Consider the following 15988-nt stretch of genomic DNA (forward strand, 5'->3'; position numbering starts at 1 on the left):
TCATCGTTTGCTCACTTTGTCTTTTTTCCATATTTATTTGTTCTCAGTAAGGAAACGACCACCTTGTTAGCTTTAATGTAACTCAGGCTCTGCTTAAACTCCATTTAGCAGGACAGAGCTGTCTGACATTTAAGCCTACAGCTTAACTGAGAAAGCGAACCATCAGTCTTTGTATTTGACTCGGTTTTACATTGTTATACCTTAACTTCTACTCCACTAAATGCTTTACACAGTCTTCACAGATGTTAGCACTGAAAATAAAATAAACTTGCAGGGAGTATGTCAAAACAGGCTTAATGATCTGTTAGTAAGAAAGCATTAGGATATCCTAGGTTTACAGTCAGGAAGACTCTAAAGGTCTATTACTGCTTTTTGTTACCCATTGAAAGGAATGTGAAAGACCTGTAAGTTTTAAAACTTTTGGTGCTTTGTGTAGCCCAAAAGTAATTGCAACTAAGGTCTACGCTAGAGCAAAATTAAGCAGAAAAATTTAAATGTGTCAGTATTTTCAGGCAGCATTTAAAAGAAACACAACACTCTTGAAATCCTCAAAGCTGGATCAACTTGTTAACAAGAGTGCTAAATATGATGATGAAAGCAGCTCCTTCTTCAAAAAACTGATAAAAATTGGCTGTTTGTAAGTGGGATGAAAGTGAACTTTAGTACTCAATTGACATCACCTCCTGCCATAGTTGAGTGTAGAAAAAACTAACAGCTACAGAAGCAGAAAACAGTATGAACACTAAGTGGTAGGAGAATCCTATACCCAAGTGAAAGTTTCACTGTGGAAGCAGTGCATGAAGTTTGACAAAAGTACTGCCATGAGAAGTAGCTTCAGTATCTGAGGGGGAAATTAAGCCAAGTGACCTGATTTATCTAAGGCAACATTACGTCAGGAACAGAACTCTATGTGCCACTAGACAACACCAGATCAGACATATGACCACTTGTTATTTCTGCTAAGAAGTTTCCCCTATGCAGGTAGGCTGTAAGTTGGAGATGTAAGCTCAGTCTCTCATCCTGTTTTGGAAGCTCACCAGCTGTGACTGTCAGACACTTGCCAAATCTGCCAACGCACCTTTCCAACTACAAATGTACCACGAGCGCACGCTTTAGTGAGAAGATTTGCAATGCAGTCAGTCACATCTGCATACAGCACTTACATTCATCCAGTCCCAGCTGATAAGCCAGGTTCTGCAGCCCACGAACTTTTTCCATCAGGTTAGCTGTAGTGAGACTCCCCAACTCTAAGAAGAGAGAAAAGTGTGAACTTTAACACTGTCTATAGCACTCTAGTGACAGTTTACCTGTTTACTACTTCACAGAGCACTTTCAAGTCATACTTCTGACAAGATCTATTTCCAGTGAACAGAGTATATTCAAAATTCAAGCTGATATTACCCCTGATTTTAACATACTGAGAAAAAATGAGCTTTCTCTACTGAAAAAGACAGCCAAGGATCTGGTTCATACTGTAATCTGCCACCGCTGCAATGGGCAACTTGCCCCATATTTTCGAAGTTCTTGCAAGTTCACATTGCTGCGTGAACAAGCTACAAAAGACTATGCAAGGGAATGGACTTACACATTGTTAATGTATAGTAAGTACTGCAGCAAGACAAAGTTAGTTTGTCCCACTTTCACTTTGGAACAGTTTATCTGGAATTCACACGAGAGGCAGAGCATGCTCAAGGATATTTACTGCAAATAGCAGTAACATGCAGCAAATCTACATGCCAGCTAGCCTTTCTGTAACTTGCTCATACAGCCTTACCATTTGATTAGAGATCTTGGATCTATGAGTGAAGACATATGCATAGCACACCTCTAAACAAGTCAATGAACAAATGTAAGCTGCTCACCAAGTTTGATCAGCTGAGGCCCACCAAAAAATTCATGCCACTTCTCAAAATACAGGAGACACCCACTATACTTATGCAGTGAGAGGCTGGTAGGTGAGGTAACTGAAATACATGTAACGTTACACTGTTTCAACTAGTTCTTGCATGCTTGCTTTGAAAAATCAGCCTGCCACTGGTATCTGGATATTCTCTTGGAGGTAACTGGATTAATGAAAAATGTGTATCATTAACAAGATAAGGGACTCCTGAGCTAGAGATTCTGCAAATGTGAGAGCTAGAGATCTAAGGCCACAGGGCCACCTTCAGAACGTTTAAAGAACAAGTGTTTTAAGCCTCTTAAGTAAATACTGAATTCCCATCTGCTTTAGCAACCTTACTTCCTGCTCACGATGTCCATACTCACCCTTTAACATATCGATATCATCATTTTCTAATTCAGCCATCCACTTGGGAGGAGAACTTGTAATAGGCTATTTTGAAAAAAAAAAAAAGTTCATACTCAGACAAGTGCATTTTTAGAATTATACAAAGAAGTCTGATCTCGTATTGAAAACTAGTTACACTGACAGCAAACATATGAGAGTTCCAGGTGCTCTGTAGAGATATTTTTTATGTTTGATCTTGTTTTCTAGCTTTCCCTGGACTTTTTAGAGTTAAAAAAGGCACACTACCACCCACAAGCCAAAGTCAGCACGAAAAGCGGGATTTCCTAAAGTTTGAAAGCCTTTTCTTTCTTGCAAGGTGTAATTCTCATTCACTGCAAGTTGCATAAGGTATGTTAAAAAAACCAAACAAACAAGTACGAGAGAGACATTAAAGCAAAAGGATTACGCTAGCATATACTGAAGTTATAACTAAGATACGTTCTACAGAACAAAGATGTAAAGCCCACGAGAGGAAACAGCAGGTCTGCCACCGCACGGGAAGGGGGGAAACGCGACAGGCACGAGCAGCGATCACTCACGCTTTTGAAGGAGGCGGCGAACTCGGCAACGCCGGGCACTGGGAAGAGAGAACGAAGGGCAGCGGGGGGGTGAGCGCCTCTGGCGGCGGCACCCCGACCCCCCGCCCGTCCCCCGGGGGCCCAGCCCGGCCGGCGCAGCTGCCCGAGGAAGGGCCGGGCCGCGATCCTCCCCCCGCCAGCCGACAGCCGGCCGCCGGCCCGCCGGACTTACGCTGCTCGGGCCACAGGTCCGGGGAGGCGCGGTCCAGCTTCTCGAAGCTCAGCAGCGAGGCCTCCAGGTCGGCACCTGCAACAGAGGGGGGGGTGAGGCGCCGCCCAGGCCCCGCCGGCGGGACGGGGAGCGGAGCGGAGCGGCGCTGCCCGGCCCTCGCGCCCTACCGTCCGCGGGAGCCGCCATCTTGCCCGCCCCACGTGACACGTCGCCGCTGCTCGCGGGACACCCCCTCCCCGGCACGTGACCCAGCCCGAGCGGGAGAGGAAAAAACAAACCACCCCCCGAGGCCCACGTGTCGCTCTCGCCGCCACCGCCAGGAGGCGTCGCCGCGGGGCGGCGCTCGGCCAATCTGGGCTCTGACGGTCAGTGGGCGGCTTAGGTCTCGCGGCCAATCCACGACGCGGAGCGGGGGGCGGTGGAGGTGGTGGGCGGGGCCGACGGGCTTCCTGGCGGCGATTGGCTGCGGGCCGCGAGGGCCCCCGCCGGAGGGGGGGCGCGGAGCGGGCGAGGCCGGTGCGCGGGAGGCCAATAGGCGCGCGGGGGCGGGGCGAAGGGGGACCGTCGGGGGCCGCGGTGCAGCGACCATCGGCCGGGATGGCGGCGGCGGCGGTGGCGCGCGGCGCCTGGGGCGGGCGGCGGCGCGTGGCGCTGAGGGTGAGGCGGCGGCCCCCGGCCCCGCAGCGGATCCCGCGGCTCGGGGGGGGGCGGGCGCCGCGGCGCGGCCGGGGGGGATCGCGGCCCAGGTGGCCGCGGGGCCCCGTGGGTGGGGCGGTCCCGAGCGGGGAGTAGCCGATGGCGCCGCGGTGAGGGGTCGGTGGGCGCTGGCCGTACCCGCGGCGGGGGGCGGGGGCCGGGGCGGTCGGGAGCCCTGAGGAACCGGGCCAGTCTGTGCTTCCCCTCCCGTCCAGCTGTCGCGGAGAGCCGGTGCCCCCTGGATCGCCTCAGCCGCCGCCTTCTCCTCCTCCTCCTCGGTGGTGAGTGCCCGTCCCGCGGAGCGGAGCCGGCGGGCGGGGCAGGCCGCGGGGCTCGGGAGGCGGCCCCGCCCGGGCTGAGGAGAGGCCGCGGGCGGGGGGAGGGCGCGGGAAAGGCCCGGACGCCGCCGCTGCCCTCGGCGGCCGGCGGAAGACTTCCCTCGGGTCTGCTCTTGTAAGGTCGTTTCTGCCAGCTCAGCTCCCCTCCCCTCCCCTCGCCTCCCGTGGCTCCGGGTTGGTATTTCTGGAGCAAGCGTTTGGGGCTGCCCGTGCACGGGGCACGGAGGGCCCCCGTGCTCAACGGGGGTTAAGGAAAAAAAGCTCAATGTCAGACTTGTTTGACGCCGGAGCTACGAAGTGCGCGGTTGGGCAGCTCCCTCCGCTCCGGGAATCACCTCACCTCACCTTACTTCTTGTCTGGCTCAGCAGGTACACGCAAGGGCGATATGTTAGTTCAGTTAATCACGTCCTGATTAGTTTTCTCCGTGTTCCTTATGTAGCACGCATTGTGCTACATGTACACCAGCCAAATTTTTTTCCCAATTTTTAGATTTCTTTTACCGTGTATAATATCTCTTCATTAAGATCAGCAAAAATGAATATAGAATATATGACTAATGATAATGCGTGAAAAAAGATTGTTTCAAGCTGTGTGGACTGGCCTGATATCATCTATTTATGGCAGAGAGACGATCTGACTTTCTTTGGGTATTATCAAACAACTTTAGCTGTTATAGCACCTTTTTTTCTTCTGGTATCCATGGCTGTACACTTTCCAAGTTCTAAACAGCTAAATCATGATTCTCCAGTCTGCTTTACTACAGTCCTTGTTCCCACAGCAGGCTCATTCTCCACAGATAAAAGGTGGTGATCTTACAGAAAAAGTGCAATCAATCTTAATTCAGCATTTCCTGGCTTGCTTGAAATATTTTTTCTTTGTCTGTGCAATTGTCTAGATACCCCTTTTTAGCAATTTGAAAAAAGCATAAATTCCATTGCAGTGAAGTCCACATGGGTCATAAAGCACTGGGGCTTGTAGGTCCAGTGGAGATATGTGGCACTTGGGCCAGTGGAGTGACTGATAGCGGTAGGAGTTTGTCATTCTTTAGACCAGCACTAGAAGACCATTTCTGACAGTTAGGAAACTCAGTCAAGTTCCTGCACTTCATTCCAGGTTCTAGAGGGGATTGTGTTTTCATAGGCACAGACTTCTGCCTCTCTTTCCCAAGAGTAGTTCCAGCTACATAATCATCTGCAACTTTTTATTTTTGATTCACTTCTGGTATTATCTCCCAAATCACTAGGTCTTGCTTATCCATTAACAGTCTTACTTTACACTTCTCATCCTAGCTTTCTCATCTCCTCGCTTTCTCAGCTTGCTGTAACTCTTATTGCTGTTCACTTTTTTTCACTCTTCTCCACTTTTCACTGTCATTACTTGTCCAGCCAACACCATTTATGTTCCTGATTCTTCCTCTGATCTCTTTCCCTTCATTACACCTTGGATAGCATCCCAATCCTCATCTCCCTCTCCTAATTCCACATCCTAATTTCTTCACAGAGTTCCTGGTACGTTTGGGTTTATATCCCACTTCTCTTGATCCGTCCCATTTCTATTCTTCAGCCAGCAGATCCATTTCCCCTTCCTCTTATCTGTTCACCTCAAGCCACTGTTTTGTGGCATGATTAACTGGTTCTTGCTTTCTCCTAGTTCTCTCCTTACCTCCCAATATCAACTCCTAGTTTCTGGTTTCTTAATTTATACAGTCCCAATCTGTTTTTCTGCATGATACAGTTTTGTTGCCTATTCAGTGCTAGTTACAGCTTCTACCTCTGGTACCTTCTACCTTCTTTCCTTCTGGCCTACGTTTACCTGAACTCCTTATTCCAAACTTTCTTTTTTCTCTTCTGCATCTGAGTTGGAAAGTTCTGTCTTATGTGCTGCCTGCCAGGACAGTCATTGTGAATTCAGCAGATGCAGGTTCCTTGCTCTTAGTTGCAGGACCACATGGGGAGTGGGGAAAGTCCAATTTTATGCCTGTAGCTATGAGCTGGAGAGATGAACCTACTTAGTGGCTTGATGGAAAGGAAGCATAGCACAGTGTGCACTGGGTACATGGAATTCTCACAAGGTGAATTCTTAAGTGTTTCTTCTGAATATTTATGAATTGTGGTTTTTCAGTTTTCTAACTTAGTAAACATTGGGTGATTAAGTAAATTGAAATAGTTCTGAACATAAACATAGCAATGTATTTTTTCTATAACTGCTTTTAGAAAGAATTTTTGTGTAAAGTGAGAGAAAAATGGGGCAGAGAGCATGACAAATTTCAGCCTAAGCAGTTAGCTGGGTCTTGCTGTAAATACTGGATCTAGACTCTCTAGTGGGCAGCGTAGCAGTAAATGATGAAGGCTTGCATGTAATAAGGCACACTGGTATTTAGGCACCTTGAGTCAAAGATCACTCACTGTCCAATGTTTTGTCCTCCGCAGCCAACAACCAAACTCTTCATTGATGGGAAGTTTGTTGAGTCCAAAACTACTGAATGGATTGATATCCACAACCCGGTAAGTGAAGTGGTCTCAGCTTATATATTAGCAATCACTGTGCAGCAAGGATCTGTGCCTCTGTTCAAGCATTTGGTAAAAGGGGAAAGTACATACATTTCTTGAGAAAGGTTTAGACTTGGAGCTTAAAATGGATTTAGCACTGTGTAATTGCTTCTCGATTTTCTTTTCACATGAAATGTCAGTCTTAGCAAAGTGATGACCTCCTTTATCTCCCCTGTGTAGTAAACCCCTGATCTCCAGAAAGGAAGCTTAAACTTGGCTTACATTTTTTTTGGTCATAGAAAGGCTCTGTGATCAGTATGTCAGATTTCTGAAGGGTTTCTTTCACCCTGTACGTGAAATTAGCCGGGTGTAATTTGATGCCAGCTGAATATGAAGTCCTGACAGAGACTAATTTCACTCTCAGACCAAGGTAAAAAATCCTGACAGCTGAAGCTCCTCTCCTTTCAGAGAGCTTCTATCTGTGAGCGACAATATTCACAGTGAATTTAGAGGCTGGATGCTATGCAATGCAAAATAATCTTAGATTAGTAGCACTTGTACTTGTCTGAGTCCCCTGCCAAAGACAAATGGAAATGAGGTTGCACTCAGAATTCTGACCCCCCTAGTAAGCATTTGGACAGCAGTTTCTAAAACATATCTATGTAAAGCCCTATTTTGATTTGCTTTGTGGAAGTGATTGGAGCAGCGAGCCATGTTCATGAAGCTCATTTGGTCTCTATGCAGTGACCAACATTCTTGTTTAGTTTTCTTTCTCTTGTTTTGAGTAGTTTCTCTCTTAGTGATGTACATGATGTTTTTGTCATGTCAAAGCAGATTTAATTTTTAAGAGTGCATTAGAAGGAGATTAAACTGGCAAAGACAAGCTTTTAAAGTTAAGATACTGTAGAACTAAGGTTGCTTGTAAAAATCTTACTTTGACCTAGTGGTCTAGGTAAACTAACATCAGTGCCAATTGCATAGTCATACGCTGTTTTTTCCAAAGGAACCTTGCCTCATCTAGTGTGCAAGAGGGACAGCAAATGAGCCAAGATGATGCAGAGGAAAAAGACCACAGTCCACAGAAACCTTTGCCTTATAGTCTGTATAAGCTTCAAGATAGACAAGTCACTTCAACTCTAACTTGGAAATCAGCACTGCATTTGCAGCTTTCTGGGTGCCTAATTTGAGATGTGTGGAGTGGAGGTTTTCAGAACTATTCCAGTTCTGGCCTTTTGTGTGCACCAAGGAAGGAGTTTCTTTTGTGTTCTCCCCTCAGAAGTACAGCTCCTTGTTCTACAAGGATATTAGGTGTGTGGCGTGGAGCATTGAATGGTAGGGACAGGTAGAGATGAGTTTTGATGCGGTTTGTTTTTTCCTTCAGGCCACAAATGAAGTGGTTGGCCGTGTACCAAAAGCCACGGCCAGTGAGATGGAGGCAGCTGTGGCTTCTTGCAAAAAGGCGTTTTGGAACTGGTCAGAAACATCTGTTTTGAGTCGCCAGCAAATCTTCCTGCGTTATCAACAACTCATCAAAGACAATCTGGTGAGACACCACGGCTGTGTGTGATGGCTGTTGCTGAATGCATTGCAATTGACTTTAGGAATTAAATTGAGAGACTTGGTGTTTACAGAGTTCTTGATGAGGCGTTGTTGCCATGATTGAGGAGCCAACTGAGACGCTGTTGTTGAGAGGTGTAGCAAAGCACTCTCCATCAAATGGGGACGGAGAGGCAGTGCTTCTTAGGCAATATTATTCTGCATTTGCCCCTTTACCAAAAGACCACAAGAGGAACTTTCAGCCTTGATGGAGAGTGTGCCAGTTGATAAAGACAAGTGGGAGAAGTATGTTACTATGTCTTTGGATTTCCCTGATTGCTTTTTTGGTGTGTCTGTGGTGTGACACCTGAAAGCTGTAAAGGACAAGCCAACCCATGGTTGTTTTTTCTAAAATGTCACTGGTGTGGCTTATTGGCTTCTTGACTACAAGGAGCACATCAGTCAGTGTAGGCTTTTGCACGTTCTGCCCAGTCTGTTCATTGTGGTGTTCAACTCTCTGTTAAACTGTCTTATCCCTGCACCCTATTTCATGGGCAGGCACTTTTCTAATGTTCATAAACTTCGTGTTTTCCATTTTCAGAAAGAAATTTCAAAACTCATCACCTTTGAGCAAGGGAAGACCCTGGCTGATGCTGAGGGAGATGTGTTCCGAGGCCTCCGTAAGCTGCTGGCTCCTCCTGTTAAAAAAGGGGCTTTAAGAATCCATAGGAAGGGAGGAGGTCTCCTGAGCAACTGATTGCTCTGGGACTCTGTACATGTAGCTCCCTTCATAGCCTCCTACTGAAAGAAAGGGGGAAATTGTAATTCTGACCTGGAAAGTTCCCTTACATAGAGTTTTCTTAAATCACTTCCAAGTTGTTAGATTCTTCCTTTTCCTAGGAGTGACTACAAATTGCTGTAAAGGGATAAGAACTTCTTGCTTGTCCTCAGATGTCTAAGGTACAATAATACTATACCTGTGCTTCTTTTACTGGGGCTGTTATGTCTGTGGTCCTATCACAGTGACATACAATGCACTCAAGAGGGAATCCACTCACAATGAACTCACAGTGCTTGGCAGAGCAAAGGGATTTTCTGGAGCACAATGAGTTTTAAGTTGTGGGAAAAGAGGCTGGAAGAAAGACTTGGGTCAAGGCAGTGGTGAGAAGGGAGTTCGGGGACTAATTGTTAACAGATCATCCAGTGGCATATTGCCCTTTCTGCTGCAGAGGTGGTTGAACATGCTTGCAGTGTGACATCCCTCATACTGGGAGAGACCATGCCCTCCATCACTAAAGACATGGACACTTACACCTACCGTCTGCCTCTGGGCGTGTGTGCTGGAATTGCACCGTTCAATTTCCCAGCCATGATTCCTCTTTGGATGTTCCCCATGGCTATGGTTTGTGGAAACACCTTCTTGATGAAACCATCTGAGCGTGTACCAGGAGCACTCATGTTCCTTGCCAAGCTGTTTCAGGATGCTGGTGCCCCCGATGGGACCCTGAATATCATCCATGGACAACATGAAGGTAATAATAGCCCTTCTTGGGAGATGGCTGGAGTCTGTAAGTGTTGTATATGTTCAGTGGAGGTATCGTTTGGAGAGCCTGATACTGCTGCTGTTAGATAGGTTTGGACAGATGCTTCAGCCCTTTTGATGGACATGAAGGGAAGTGACTAGAAGATTGTCTGCCATCTTGCACCGAATTTTTCAGGAGATACGGTGGACAAAATTTTGGGGGCTGGGGTCAGAGTTCCCAAGGCATGTAAGTGCTCAAGTTCTCTTTAGCAACCTAAGCCCCAACTGAAGTAATTAGATAAATCATCTTGGTTTCCCAAGGAGGCCTAAACAAGAATTAAATGCCTCACTGAATATACAGTGGATGCCAGTATTCTAGCTCCTAACATGATATTTTTTACAGCATACAAGTAGTTTCAGAACATGAGGATACAAATAGACAACAATAACTTTGCTTCGGCATCGCTCGGGTGCCTTGGGAGATGCCCAAAGCATGAAGAGATGGCAGAGAGCCAGGGATAGGAGCAGGAGTACATGTCCTGAGGAGTTAGTGGAGAGATGCATAGACAGGCAGTGGGGGAACTCAGATGTAGGAAACACAGAGGCAAGAATTTCAGTAAGAAAGATCCACGAATTTAGCACTGCGGGGATGGGAACAGAGGGAAGCATTTGTGCACCACAGTTATAATGTATTATTTCCTATTTGAAGCTGTGAATTTCATTTGTGACCATCCGGATATCAGAGCAATCAGCTTTGTGGGATCTAATCAGGCTGGCGAGTACATCTATGAGAGAGGATCCCGGAATGGCAAGAGAGTCCAGGCCAACATGGTAATGCGTCTGAATGGAGCACACTTCAGCACATAGACTGCCTCTGTCTCCTGTGAATGTTGAGACTTAACGCTACTCAGCAGCAGAAGCTGACTTTGCTACTGATAGTTAAGTGATGAGGCTGCCCTTCTTGCCAGCCTGTTGGTAGCAGAGTCATAGCTACTATATGAAGATATTGCCAGAGAGCTAGAGAAGTGGGCTGAGGTGGTTAATAATGGGAGACTGTGTATGTGTTATATTTCAGGGAGCCAAGAACCACGGTGTGGTGATGCCTGATGCCAACAAAGAGAACACCTTGAACCAGCTGGTTGGAGCTGCTTTTGGAGCAGCTGGCCAACGCTGCATGGCCCTGTCTACAGCAATTCTAGTGGGAGAAGCTCAGAAATGGCTGCCAGAGCTTGTGGAGAGAGCCAAAAATCTACGTGTAAATGCAGGTACAGACTGATAATTTCTTATGAGGTACTTCTGTACAACTGTACCTTTTTAGGTTGGTGTATCTGCCTTACTGCGGTGTGTCCCTTGGAGCTATTGGCACCATAGGTTTGATGTGTAGGGGTAGGAGCTAGCAGATTGTCTGGACTGGGAAACACAGCCCTAGACTTGGAGGTAGGAGTATGTAGGAAGGCTTGGCAGTATGACTGTGATGCAAGGTTTACAGGATCGGTCTTGTTTCAACTGGAGCTTTGAGGTTATGTCCTATGTTTAACTCAAACCTACCAATTTGTAGTAAGCATGCAATAAAAAGGAAAAATGGAAACAAGTACTTTGGAAAAACTAGGCTGTTATTAATTCTAGGAGAATTATCTTTCATTTATGTTCAGTGAAGTCCTGCAAAGGGGAAGAGTTTCCTTTCTGAGAAGAATCTATTGAATTTTGGCTTCCCGGTGATCTAAAATTATGCTTATGCTTATGACTTCTCTTATTTGTTGATTATGAGAGTTGCACGCTCTTACTCCTGTTCATTAACATCTCAGATCTTTGTTTATGTGTCTCAGAAATGTCAGGGTTTTCAGATCTTTTCTGCCAGTGTAGTTATATCCATGATGCCTGTGAAGAGGAAGCTGTCAGGGTTAAAAACTTGGCATCTCTGCCTCTTCACAGGAGACCAGCCTGGAGCAGATCTAGGGCCTCTAATCAGTCCCCAAGCTAAGGAACGGGTTTGCCATCTGATTGAGAAAGGAGTAAAAGAAGGTGCCAGCCTTCTTCTGGATGGACGTAATATCAAAGTGAAGGGCTATGAAAATGGCAATTTTGTTGGGCCAACAATCCTTGCCAATGTCAAGGTAAGATGACCAAAACCAGTGCTTGATAGTGTATAACCGAAAAATGGGTTACCCAAATCAGTCAGTAATCAATAATCACCAGCTAGAAAGCCCATAAATGGCTCAGCCTTCCCTTGCACAATTCCAATGAAGTGCTCATTGTAATGCTGTCGTGGAGGTGATAAAAGAATTTGCAGTAGCGCAGCATACTCTGAATGAGGTTAATGATCTTAACTTGAATAGATTGCAGCCAATTAAAAGAAGATAGGGGCAGTTTGTACTGTGTTAAACTAGTTGTCCGTTGAGCATCCGTCTGTAGTAATGGCCAGCAGCAGATACCTAAGGAAGAGTATGATGAACAGCCAAACTTGCAATTTTCCTTCCTCCATTACACATTCCTGCAGTTTGCAGTTTAAGTACTTGCAGAAACAGAAGTTAAATATTTGTGGAAATCTTCACAAGAATAATACAGGATAAGGTACAAAATCTTTGTTGTTGAACATATTCGCAACTTCGTTGAGTCAACCTCTCAACATAATGCATGGTGTGTAACAGTTGGACACTACTATGGGAGAATATTCTTTAGCAGGTACATATCCACGTGAGTTTTCATACCTAAATTCATTCTTTTATGTTTATGCAATTAGCTGGTATGATTTCCTTAACATTTAAGTATTCATTCCTCATGGGCCTTTTGGTGAGTGATTCCATGATAGCAAACCAAGCTTGATAATTCTGCTATTGTACTTTGTATTCTTAGGATTTTATTGATTTTATGCTATTACATAATTCAGGCTTTTAATCTGTCTCAGAATTTGCTTGCCTAATTTTCATTAAACATCTTAAAATACTTCACTTTTCTGTGATGTGTCATAAATATTGTTAGGTATTCAAAACCAAAACTTTCACTGAGATTTTGTGATTCTTAGTTTTCTTATACAGTGGTTAATAATATCGTAAGCCACGTAAAACTTATACCTTGTCAAATGAATGTTTTGTAGTTTGCTGTATTAGCTATTAGTGATTAAAGTACTCTCCAACTGGTGGGTTTTTTATGTGTCAGACGTTGCTAATTATCAGACATAAATCCTGGACACTGAGTTGGAAAGGACAACAGGTTCTAGTCACTTTGTCAACAAGAACTGAAGTAAACTACCCTGCATTAAACCCCGTCTTAATCAGCCTTGGTCAGAAAAAATCTGTAAGAGAGGTTAGGCAGGCAGTAAAAGCAGAAGGTGCTCTGGAGATGAGAAGTGATACCCTCTTTCGTGGACGAGATAGATGGCAGGGCATGGGAAGTGGTGAAAAGGCAAAGAGGACTGAAGGATGGACATGGCAATGCAGTATGATGGGTGATCCTAGGAATATCCTGACCATTAGCAGCATGTGTGTTTATTATATCCTATTTACGAGGATATTTTTATTATATCCTGTTTATTATATCCTATATACAAGCTGTTTTTTCTGCTGTTTGTCTTGGCAGCCAAACATGACTTGCTATAAGGAGGAAATCTTTGGGCCTGTCTTAGTGGTTCTGGAAGCAGACACTTTGGATGATGCCATTGAGATGGTGAACAATAACCCCTATGGAAATGGAACTGCAATCTTCACCACCAATGGAGCCACAGCTCGGAAATATTCTCACTTAGTAGACGTGGGGCAGGTATGTGCAAGCTAAAATTGTTCTTAGTACTCACCATTTACAGTGGGTAGCCATCCAGCTGTACTGACTAATCACTCAGCCAACAGTACCCAGCCTCCGATTTAAGGAAAGAAAATGTGGTAACTTTTGAAGAGTGCTCTGCAATCTGCTATTTCTTGTGATTAATATGGCAGCTTTCCTTTGGTTTAGGTGGGTGTCAATGTTCCAATCCCAGTACCTCTGCCCATGTTCTCTTTCACCGGGTCTCGTGCTTCTTTCAGAGGGGACACCAATTTCTATGGCAAGCAGGTAACTTACTGATTCAGAGTACTCTACTGGGTTGAATTGTGATAAATCACATTCTAAATGGCAATGGGGAGATTGTCATCAGACCTCATGAGTAAGGAGACTTTGAAGCCATCTCAACCAGGAAACTGAAGTCTAGCCAGTGATCACAGCCATCATAACGCATGTTACAGTAGCCAATTCCTTTTTTTTTTTTTTTCCTTAAATATAAAAAAGCAGGTCTTTTTCCAGGAGATGTAAGAAGGGAGTAAGAACTAAGTAGCAGGCTTTCTCACAGAACCAGCATCTTTGGGGAACTGGTAAAAGGAACAGGCTGACAGGAATTGTTCCCACAGAGGAAAACTCAACCCTCTGTAGATAAAGAAAAAATTGTTTGATACACCACTAGTGGAGACCTGAAGAATTCATAAGGCCAAACATCCGATCCATGTCTCTCTCCTTTCCTCCAGGGAGTGCAGTTCTACACACAGCTGAAAACTATCATTTCTCAATGGAAAGAGGAAGATGCCACTGTTACCAAGCCTGCTGTGGTTATGCCAACTATGGGAAACTAAATCACCCCTTGCAGATGCTGTTCCTGATGCCCTTCTCCTTCTATGCTGCACTTTCCAGCTTTGTCCTGACTATCATCATTTCCTTGGGAATGAATAGAAAGCTCCATTTTCTCAAGGACCTCTGTTTCTGTGCAGATCAGGCAGGCTCATGTAATGCACAGTCTGGGCTTACTGTTGCTGTCAGTGTTTTTTGGCTAGCTGAACTCAATTTTTTTTTCCTAGAACCTATGACAGATGAAACAACCCTATCTAATTGAAAGAGCAGACAGTGAGATTGGTCTTGATTTGTGTTTCTTTCCAGACCCTCTGAACTTGAACATTACTCTGGTTTCCACTTCAATATCTTTAGCCTTAGTGACTCACTCCTGGCTACATCTCGTAGCAGTTTTCTTTACCTCTTTATCTTACTTGTTAAGATTTTGAGTTCACCTTACTCAAAGATGAGTACTCATTCTGAGTGGCATAACTGGGACACCTTGGGTGTCTCATAGAAGTGACTTTACATACAACAAAGACAGCAAGTTTGGGAGTTGAAAATGTCAGTCTTTCATCTGTTGAGCAGTTTCCAAAACACTTGGGAAATAGCTTTCTAAGGATTTTTCAGGAAATCATATTTGATTGCTTGTCTGAGGATGAAAGAAATTCCTGTATGGTACAGTGACATTCACTGTGCCTCTGACAGCTTGAAAACTTCTGTTCCTGTTGTGCGTGTGGCTTGTATTCTCCAGCTTGCCAGCAATTCCGTTATACCTGAAGTTGTTTGGTGCCTTTTTACTGTGCTAACAGATATGTGCCTACAGGTCCTGTAACGTAATGAAACTGTAGAAGCAGAAACATAAGCATGTCTATGTATCTTTGCGTCACAGCATCGTGTGGGTCTGGGTGGAAGGCGGAGTAAGTAGATGGGTCAGTAGGAAGAAAGAACATGTTTTTTAATCACAAAGCAGCCAGGCCTGTTCTCTTGGTTTCTTTTCCTGACTATGGCTGTATTTCTTGTGTTTGATTGATTGACTCCTTGTCACATTTGCTCAAACACAGTCATGTTCTCTAGGGACTGCAGGTCCCATTAATAGAGAAGGATAAGACTTGGTATACTGTGTTTTTAAGAATCTGTGCATTTGGAGCTGGAGAGCCTATATTTTTATCCCTTGTTCCTAGGTGATGCAGCCATGAGGGATCTGCAGGGAACTCATTCAAGCACCTATGGAAAATAATATTATTCTAATGATTGTAACCATTACTTGTTCTAATTAAACAACCTCAATGTGAACACTTTGCATCCTGCCTTCTGGTAAAGATGCCTTGTAACTGACAGTTATGTATTAGTGCAATTGCTGTGCATTCACTAATGTTTGTATCTTGTTTTTTTCCTCTGCTATTCCCTGGAGGGAAATTCTCACCTTGCAATTTGATTACAGATTAAAAACATGCTAATACATTTCTGCAGAATATGACTGCTCCTTGGTAAGACATTATATAGGTGTGATGTTGACTTTATTCCCCTTTGCAGAGGCTGGTCTGTGATTCCTGTAACCTATGTATACATCTTCAAGGACCTCTGTACCATTTCCTCATACAGCATTTCAAGGAATGCCTTGTTTCTGATTCCACATACACATTACTTGATCACAAAAACTCCCAAGCTTCACATAAATTACTTTATTACAAACTGAAAATATATCTTCATCAAATTATAGCAACACATATATACAGAGTTCTAACCACTAGTCCAAATCCTAGTCCTTTGTACAGGGTCATGTGAGCTTCTGGCTTG

At 44.8% G+C, this 15988-nt stretch overlaps 2 protein-coding genes across 5 annotated transcripts in view; one reads left to right on the forward strand and one right to left on the reverse strand.

Moving 5' to 3' along the window:
* Window positions 1–3324, reverse strand: part of LIN52 (lin-52 DREAM MuvB core complex component) — a 47358-nt gene extending 44034 nt beyond the window's left edge. For all 4 annotated transcript variants that reach the window (XM_075030213.1, XM_075030215.1, XM_075030214.1 and 1 more), the window contains exons 1-5: window positions 3205–3324; window positions 3038–3112; window positions 2827–2864; window positions 2266–2332; window positions 1164–1247 (exon numbers count right to left, since the gene is read on the reverse strand). In XM_075030213.1, the coding sequence (XP_074886314.1) occupies window positions 1164–1247; window positions 2266–2332; window positions 2827–2864; window positions 3038–3112; window positions 3205–3223 (283 nt within the window). In that variant the 5' untranslated portion in view covers window positions 3224–3324. The remainder of the gene's footprint in view (window positions 1–1163; window positions 1248–2265; window positions 2333–2826; window positions 2865–3037; window positions 3113–3204) is intronic.
* A 270-nt stretch (window positions 3325–3594) lies between these two features.
* ALDH6A1 (aldehyde dehydrogenase 6 family member A1) lies at window positions 3595–15652 on the forward strand. Its single transcript, XM_075030220.1, has 12 exons — window positions 3595–3694; window positions 3949–4014; window positions 6502–6576; window positions 7943–8104; window positions 8699–8777; window positions 9327–9629; window positions 10329–10450; window positions 10695–10884; window positions 11552–11733; window positions 13196–13375; window positions 13565–13663; window positions 14110–15652. The coding sequence occupies exons 1-12, from the start codon at window positions 3635–3637 to the stop codon at window positions 14212–14214; spliced, it is 1623 nt and encodes a 540-aa protein (XP_074886321.1). The 5' UTR covers window positions 3595–3634; the 3' UTR covers window positions 14215–15652.
* The last annotated feature ends 336 nt before the right edge of the window (window positions 15653–15988 follow it).

Source organism: Buteo buteo, chromosome 6 (assembly GCF_964188355.1).
Source record: "Buteo buteo chromosome 6, bButBut1.hap1.1, whole genome shotgun sequence".
Taxonomy (NCBI): Eukaryota; Metazoa; Chordata; class Aves; order Accipitriformes; family Accipitridae; genus Buteo; species Buteo buteo.